At 44.4% G+C, this 9330-nt stretch overlaps 1 protein-coding gene across 1 annotated transcript; it reads right to left on the bottom strand.

Annotated features, from left to right (window-relative positions):
* Positions 1-7290: 7290 nt before the first annotated feature.
* Positions 7291-9124, bottom strand: LOC133763981 (prostate and testis expressed protein 13-like). Its single transcript, XM_062197649.1, has 3 exons — positions 9064-9124; positions 7606-7734; positions 7291-7448 (listed from the first exon to the last, which is right to left on the bottom strand). Exons 1-3 carry the CDS (start codon positions 9122-9124, stop codon positions 7291-7293), a joined length of 348 nt encoding a protein of 115 aa, XP_062053633.1.
* Between the last annotated feature and the right edge of the window lie 206 nt (positions 9125-9330).

The following is a 9330-nucleotide window of genomic DNA, read 5'->3' as shown; positions in this document are numbered from 1 at the left end:
GAGCAGGAATGTGGCCTCCTCCCAGCAAGGGCTCCCTCAGACCCATTCAACAGTATTACCTCTCTCCGTAAAAATGAAGTAATTTCTGGTTCTGCATCCAGTGCCATATTCAACAGTGCAGTTTCCCTTGCCTACCAAACAATGGTCTCTCTTAAAATTGCTGCAGACTGTACACATGCGGGCTTGAGCTGGGGAAATAGACATAAATACTGAACCTAGGGTACAACCAAAGTAAGCTAGAAACCAGTGGGACCCAGGAATTCCAACATAATATTACAGGGTGAAAATGTTCCATCAGATGTGTTCTTTGATTCTTTAAGGAGCTGAGGCTATGACACAAGGGTTCTGATCTCACTAGAAATAAAGTGTAAGAGATCAACTTAGCTATGGGTCCATTGTGCAGAAAACCATTAGAGCATCTATAAAGAGTCACCCTAAGACCAAAGGTTTCTTAGAAAATGGATGAGGCAAAAGTACTGAACAGGATCGAAGGTTGGAAGGCATTCTCATAAGATTTCCTACCACTACCACCTTCCCAAAAAAAAGGAATATGACATCTCAAAATATTGAATGAACATAGTGTACTTACTATGGAAATATTGGTTGGTGATGAGCCCATCAGTGATACCTTCATGGTAGAAGACTGCCCATAGGCAATTTCTACAGAAAAGATCTTGAGCATATATTGGCTTTGCAATTTATAGCTAGCCAGGCTTCCTGAGAGTCCTAAATTCAGAAAAGCACCCCAGCCCACATTTATCCAACTCTGAGACCATGGAAAGATAACTAACTCTTAACTATGTAGGAGTCAGGGTAAAGATAGCAGAGAGACAAATTCAATTTTTGCTACTCAGAATTAAACTTGACATTATACTGCTCCTTCATAGACTATGTGGGTCAAATCAGCACCCAGGGTCTGCTCCTCAGATACCACCACACCCTTCTCACCCCCTGCACCAGCCAGCCAGGACCTCATCCATACCTTGGAAGATCGCAAGAGGGGAAAGTCCTAGCAGCAGGAGCATGAGCAGAAACTTGTCCATCTCTGTCAGGACAGAAGACAATGCAGCTGGGTGGCAGGAGCTGGGCAGCTGTGTATCCAGAAGGGAGAAGACAGGCTGCTCTATGTGCAGATAAGGGTGACTGAGAACCTGGGCAGTGCTGCTCCCAAGCTGTGGGCAAGGGCTTCCTTTACACACTTGCCAGTGGGCGTTCTACCACCACCCAGGCTCCGGAAAGCTTCCCACACAACCAGTCCCATTGGACTTCAAATGCCTCTTCCTGACTCCTTTTTAATGAGGTCAGGGATGTTCACATCTCTTCCACCCTCCCTGGATTTGAGCTCATTCCCTTCCATTGAGCTCAATTCCCTCCGATTACCGAACATATGTTGTCATTGATGGCAGTAAGAGGTAGCGATAGCAGCAAATATTTACTCAGTACCTTTTGTATACCAGGATTTGCACCTGCTGCTGCCAGGCAGTATCTGCATTGAGATATGCCTTCAGTTTATTGCATACACATGAGGAACACAACAAATGCTGTCTTGGCAACACAAGTAACAAGGATTCATAAAAGCTAGTTTATTGAAAAAAGTGTGAATACTTCCTTCTTCTTTCTTCTCTATCTTGTACCCAAAAACACAAACCCATGCCAGCCAAGGTAGATTTAGGCTGACAGAGGTTCTCACTGCTGTATTTCCACACATACCTCATCACAGGCCTGCACTAGGATGTGGACCACAAGGTACTTAGGATACAAAATATGATTCATGGTGTTTTTGTGTTTTTTTTTTTTTTTTTGGACAGGCAGAGTGGACAGTAGAGGGAGACAGAGAGAGAAAGGTCTTCCTTTTTGCCGTTGGTTCACCCTCCAATGGCCGCCGCGGTAGGCGCGCTGTGGCCGGCGCACCGCGCTGATCCGATGGCAGGAGCCAGGTGCTACTCCTGGTCTCCCATGGGGTGCAGGGCCCAAGAACTTGGGCCATCCTCCACTGCACTCCCTAGCCACAGTAGAGAGCTGGCCTGGAAGAGGGGCAACCGGGACAGGATCGGTGCCCCGACCGGGACTAGAACCTGGTGTGCCGGCGCCGCAAGGCGGAGGATTAGCCTAGTGAGCCGCGGCACCGGCTAATATGATTCATGTTTTTAAGTAAAGCTTTTTACTGCTGTTCTCAACTTACTCAAGCCCCCAGATGCTCAACATGCTTGGAGAGCCAGCTAAAGGAACAAACAAGAGCATGGGACATTATCATGATACAAGTTGGGAGCCAGAGAACATGTCTCAGGGTACAGAGGCAGTCTTGTCTTCCCTTCTCATTCTGCTGCTAGATGGCACTTTCCTGGTAGAAACCTTCATAGTCAGGGTCACCACTGAACAAGAGCACACTCTGCATAGCACACGCTGATGGGTAGAGTAGGCATTGGTACATACTGCCAATAAACAAAGAAGGACATAGTTCTGCCTGGCGAGAAAGAAACTACCAAAGGGGAGGTCCTGAGACTCCTCATGCAGCCACAGTCTAGAGTCCAGCTGCATTTCCACCTTGAGAGCACAGCTCTGATGCATGTGAGCCTCCTTCCTCACCTTCTGAAACCGAAGGTCAAGCACAGCAGAAGCTGGAGGGGTGCAAGGTGCATGAATGATGCTTTCATGTATTTCCCAGAAGCAACACTGAGTCACTGTGTCGTATCCCCACTCTCCAAGGTGTGCAGTGAGCCCCTGCAACAGTAGCTGTGGAATTCCAGAACACGCTTGCACCATCCTACACCAATCCTACACCATCCATCCTAACAGCACTAGAAAAGGCAGAGTAGAAGCAGTAGATGTGGGGGTGACAAGATATGACCAAATCAATGGAGCTGTCAGCAGATTAATTTAACACTGGATTTTTTTTTCCGGACTTAAAGAATGTGTTACTAACAATAACAATGAAAACATGATATCAGCGTGGTGTTACCAGTGTGAAAGTAGAAGATGCTGAGATGCTGATGTGGTCACACGTTCCTGGGACAGTCAAGCTCATCAAACATCATGATGAGTCTCCAAAGGACATGTGAGTGGTGTCCTTTTCTAGGCATGCTTCGGCTTGACCTCCCCATGTGTCCAGGCTGCTGCTTGAACAAACCAGAATGTCACGGACTTGTTATCAAAGTTCCTACAAACATGTGATCTAAGAAAACATTCACAGCAGCAGACAGTTATTAATCGCTCATAGGTATAAGGATTGGAAGATTGGCAGGACTGTCACATGGTTCAGTGTCAGAAGAGCTATCAGTGAATACACAGCACACCAATGTGCCAAGACATAAACCACATAAAGTCCTCCATGAGTGAAAATACAATTTTAGGTGATTCCAAACTTGTTCGTGAACACAGCTATACCTGGCATTATCCTATATCTGCACTGTGTGTTATGAGAGCAGCTGGAATCCCAAGGCAAGGCACAGGAAGGCCAGAATGTATCAGCCCTGATTGTGGGTTCATCTCCCAGCTGATGCCAGTCATGAAGCATTTCCAGTTACCCTGGCCAAGCAGGAGGAGGAGTTGAAGCGTGACCCTCCCCACTGCAGTTTCCTGCACTATCCTCATGTTTCCCCACCCACCTCAGAAATAGAAAGGGGCAACACGAGCGAGGAGGGTGTCACTCCTGGAGCATTCTAGCAATGGAAATTCACAAGCAACCCAATCACAGCCCACAATCAGTACACAACAACCCCAGAGGAGGGACACTGGAGTGTTCCCTGCTTACCCAAAGTGCAGAGTAGAAATGGCTCTGCAGCCAGCTGGTGCCTGAAAGGCCTGTGTCCCAGGGACCTGGCCCTGGAGCCTGCCCCTGCCTGCAGAGCTCAGTCCCTGGGATCCTCAGGCAAAGTGGGAGAGAGGGGTGGGGAGAGTCCTAGGGGTAGAGACGTTGGAGGGGACTCCTGGCTTCTCCTAAATCCTCCCCAGAGTGAGATCATCTGAGAGAGAGCCTGGGAGGATGGGTTAGAGTAAAAGCTACGCTGGATCTAAGAAAATCAGAAACCTGAATACTTGTCTGTGAACTTGTCTCAGAGCCTCAAAGAATAGCTGATTTTCAATATGTGCATCCTGTGTATGATTCCACCCTGTCAGATATATTTTCCTTAAATATATATATGTAGATATAAAATATATATGTATATATTTATGGGTGTATATGTTATCTTCTCATATGTGTGTATTTATGATGAAAGGGAAGGTGAGATAAACAGCAAATTATGACAATATTTCTCCCCAACAATTGGTTTGAATGGTGCTTTCAATAACTTTTAATTTTATAATTTACAAAGGAAATTGAACACAGTTTAGAACTTCCTTTTGCTCCCCACCAATTTCCCATTTGTTAACAATTCGCATTAGAATGGTGTGTTTACCACAAAAAAGAGGCAGTGGTAGTCCTTTTTGGTTACTACACTTGTACCAGGAGTGTTTGGCCTCGTGTCCTCCGACTCCCCCAGGAGCTACATCTCTTTTCCTCACTATGTCTCCTTTCTGTCCTCTGGGCTATGACAATTTTTCAGATGTTCCCTGTTCTGTTTTGCTCTGATATGCATAATTTTGAAGAAGACAGAAGAGGAATTTCACAGATAATCCCTTGTTTTCTGCTTTTCTGATTTTTTCTCACAGTTAGATTGCATTATGATTCCACTTGGGTGGCAGAGGATCAGAGAGGTGAAGTGTCCTTCAAATCATGTCACAGCAGTGGTGACGCTACTGAGACAGGACAGAAGCAGAACTCACTCAATCAAGCCTCTCATGACCCGACATCTCCTGACCCAGCTATGTGTCTGTCTCCAGCTCCAAACCAATCAGGAACCAAGAGCGCCAAGACTCTAACCACAAAAGATCCCCTCCTGCCCTGTGGGGACCTCCCTGACATGCATACATGCCCATGTGTGATAGATATGTGACCTTTCTAGGTAGCAGGAGTGAGCCACACCACCATTCTCAGAGTGTCATCTGCATAAAACCTACAGCACCTGCACAGAACACAGAGCTGGGTGCAAACCCAAGTGTCCTGTGCCACGAGAGATGAGCCAGAACTCCAGGTTGGTAAAAGTACCTGCTTAGGTCCCACTAGGGAGCCTCAGCAGAACCTTTTCCAACCTTGCTGTCCTCCTTGTGCAGAAGCATAAACTATGTCCAATAAACCCTGTCTGGGTTTCATGGAATTTTTTTAATTTTTTATTTTGTCAATGTATTTTTGCAAGTGAGCCAAAGTACCTGTGGTTCATACTGCTGTCAATGTGGTGCATCACTGATGGTAACAACCTTGATCACTGGACTGAGGCACTATTTGCTGGCTTCTCCACTGAACAGTTATATTTTCATATTTTACTTTTTGAAAGCAAGTCACTAACTGAAACCCATGTGTCTGTCTTTAATTTTAATGATTCATTTGTATTTCTCAAATATTTGACAATCACTGTGATACATATTGGTAAGGCAGTTCTCTCTATAAATAATAAAAAGTCCTTTCATTGGTCAAGACTTCATCACACGATCCCTCCATGGTTCTTTTTCATGAGACCAGATGTAGGGACACCCACCTTAATTTATCTGGAATATTTGGGCTGAGGCTGACACCATTCATGTTGTAATTATCACTGACTTTTCAGCATTTAATTGGGCCACACTCTAGTGGTTAATCCAATGTACCTTCCCTTTTGACTTCTGTCTCAACTCAGAATGAGAGGAGAAAACCCATGGAAATATTTAAAGTTGACATTCTAAACTTTAAAAGCAAATTTTAAAAGATTTTCTTATGAGTTCAAAAAATTTTAAGAAAATGAAAGTCACCCAAACATGAAAATACGTTTTCTGGTCTTTATAAGAAAAATAGAAAATAGACTGCTAGTGAATAAAAGAGAATGAAGAAAGAGAAAGACAGAAGGAGTTTAATATATTGGGGTAGGAAGAGAAAGAGGATAGAAGAACAGGAAAAATACATATTCATGAGGCATAGTTTTTAAAGCACACATGGAGAGACAAAATAAGATGGTGGCAGAAATTACTTTTGTCATCATGAGTGAATTATTTTTCACTAAAGAGGAGACTAAAGATTAATGATTTTTCATCTAAAATTTTATTAAGTTCATGCTTTTAAAAGACTACCTTCTCCATTCTTTCCAGACATCTTTTTTTAAAGTTTTTTTTTAATTTATGTCCCTTTTATTTGAAAATCAGAGACAGAAAGATATACAGAAATCTTCCATCTTCTGGTTCAGTCTCCAAATGCCCCCCAAGGACTAGGGCTGGGCCAAGCCAAAAGCAGGAGCCAGGAACTCAGTTGTCCTGTGTGGACAACAGGTAATCAAGTACTTGAACCATCATCTACTGCCTTCCCAGGATGCACACTATCAGGAAGCTGGAGCAGAAGCAAAGGCAGAACTTAAACAAGACACTGGAATATGGGATGCAGGTGTCGCAAGTGGCAACTCAACCATTGGTTCACACACCTGCCTCTGCCCATGCATCTCGAAAGGTTGTACAGAGTCGCTGCCACCTCATTCCTGAGCCCGCTGTCATATGGCTGCTGTCCCACTTTTCCATAGAACATATTCCTAATAACCTCCAAGTCGTAATAAAACTGTGGTACAGCTCAAACCTGGTTCTCTTCCTGCTTCTATCATCATCACCCGTCTATCTTTCCAAGAGTGACTTTTACCCACATTCTATCTTGGTGGTCTCTGATGTCTGTGATTCATCCACCCGTGTTCTCACTCAACTCATTGGACAGACTCTTTAAACCTCAAAAATAAGCTATTGGTAAGTCTAAAATATTTGGTAGCACTTAGAGAGGATGAACCCAACTTATCTGCCTCCGTTCTATATATCTTCCTGGACTTTAAGTCCTCTCTGTCCATCTACCAGTGGTTCATGCTTCCCTGAGTTTTCTACTGATTTTTGTGACGCCTTAAGTGTGTTGGGCACCCGAGAGTCACTTCTAACTTGTTGGGACTAGAAGGCAGGTAGTTGTTTAGTTAGAGGAATACATGACAATGAGGGATGAGCAAAGGTAGGACAAGGAGAAATGGTGGTGGTTTTCAGATGAGAATGAAGAAGAGAGAGGAAACATGGATGAAATGAAAGCACTGTCAGGAGGGAGGGAGCCCGTGGCTAGGAAAGAAGTGAAGAGGGATACTTGATACTTGGGGTTATGCAAAGATACTACAGGTACAACAGGAGCCCATATAGAAGGAGACTGACCAAAGACGTCATTACAAGAACTAGGTGAAAACACACCACTGCCAAGGGCCTTTGACATCAGTAATGCTTCTTTGCCACTGATCTTCCTTGAAGTCTATTACAGAACTTTCGTCCTTGACAGCAAAAACTTGAAACTTTCAAGTCTCCTTTAATCAGCTTCCAAGCTCGGCATGGAGTAGCACAATCCAATTGAGTGTGGTTGTAGCTAAACCCATCTGGAAAGGAAAAGCATTCACACTTAGTACCAGAGAATAATAATAGGTGGGGCTTAACATGAGAGAATCTTCCCCATCCACAGCAAGCTTGGTCCTCAGAGTAGAAACATCCACTTTCTGGCACAGTCTCCCTTGAATTTCTGCTTAACAGTATTACCTCTTACATTAAAAACATAGATATCCCTGGTTCTGCACCCACGGCCTTGTTCCACGGTACAGTTGCCTTGGCCTTCATAACATGTGTTTCCCACAAAAATACTGCAGACCATACACAATGTGGCTTGACCTGGGGAAAAGAGACGTGAAAGCTGAGATAAGTAGGCTGGAACCCAGGTAGACCAGGACACCATTACAGCCCAGGAGTTCAAAGAAAAACATGACCCTAAGTATTGACACATGTAATTTAGAGATGTTAATAGTCCCACTGTATTGTTTCCATTAGAACCTTAAGGATATTGGGTCTTTCATATCTGTATCTTAAGTTCCATTAAGAATAAATCAATTGAAATGAATCTTAATGTGAATGGAAGGGGAGAGGGAGCGGGAAAGGGGAGGGTTGCGGGTGGGAGGGAAGTTATCGGAGGGGGGAAGCCATTGTAATCCATAAGCTGTACTTTGGAAATTTATATTCATTAAATAAAAGTTAAAATAAAGGATTGTGGAAAATTAAAGGATAAGTCTATTCTGGAGAAAAAAAGACTAAATCAATTGGTGAACACTTTAAGTGAGTAGCTATTGTATGTAAATTATATTTCATAGAAGCCTTTTTTTAAAAAGTGAAGCTTTGGAAAAGAATCTGAGGTGCTACTTGCAAAGTGATACTGGAAATACTGGGAGCTGAAATATAAGGAAAAATGTAAGGTTTTAATGGGGGAGGTCCAAGTTCAGATCTTGCACATGAACAACACTGAGAGACAGTGCTTCTTTAAAACTTGTCCACTAGGATCTGGTTAACCCCTCCAGTAACAGCTATGTGCCAACAGGCCTCTAAAATTAAGAAGAGGTTCAGAAAGTGAAATATACACCTTAACCTGCTTCTGTCATGAAAAACAAAGCCAGAGTATCTATGTACAGCCAGCCTGAGGCCAGGGCCCCTGGAGAAATGAGAGGACATAAGGAATGTGCAGCCTTGAAGGTCAGGAGGCATATTTTAGTGTCCACAGTTTTCACAACACAACAATAAAACGCACTTGTGTGTGTGTGTGTGTGTGTGTGTGGAGAGAGAGAGAGAAACAGTGTTGTTCAAGATAAATCCATCAGTGACATATTCCTTGAAGATCACAACCCTGAGGACCCTTGAGCCATCATTGGCTCTGCCACTCAAAATTGCCCAGATGGACTCCAACGCCAAATCTGAAGAGAGCATCGCAGTACTAATTTTTCCAAGGAAGAAACTGACCTCACTCTGAGACCTTGAAAAGAAACCCAAATTTTTGCCCTGGTAGGAGTCAGGATGGAAAAACAGAAAGAGATCTCAAATTCTTGACCTTGACCCTCTTCTCTCCCCCACACACCAACCACGCAACCTGGTCAGATCATTATTCTGTCTGCTCTCCGGATACCCCCACACCCTCTCCCCATCCCCTGTCCCAGCCAAACAGGGCCTCATGCATACCTTGGACAAGCACAAGAGGGAAAAACCCCAGCAGGAGGAGCATGAGTGGAAACTTGCCCATCTCAGCCGGGACAGAGGATGATGTAGCCCAGTGTCAGGTGCCAGGCAGCCCTGTGCCCAGGAAAGGTGGGAACACACTGCTCTGTGTGCAGATGAGGGCAGGCTGGAGAAACTGGACTTAGCCGCTCCCAGGCTGTGGGCAGAAACTTCCTTTACAGACTTGCCAGTGATATTTCACCACAACCATGGTTCCGGAAAGCTTCCCAC

The sequence above is a fragment of the Lepus europaeus genome, chromosome 7 (assembly GCF_033115175.1).
Source record: "Lepus europaeus isolate LE1 chromosome 7, mLepTim1.pri, whole genome shotgun sequence".
Classification (NCBI taxonomy): domain Eukaryota; kingdom Metazoa; phylum Chordata; class Mammalia; order Lagomorpha; family Leporidae; genus Lepus; species Lepus europaeus.
Note: the sequence above shows the minus strand (reverse complement) of the source record. Positions and strands in the feature narration are given on the sequence as shown.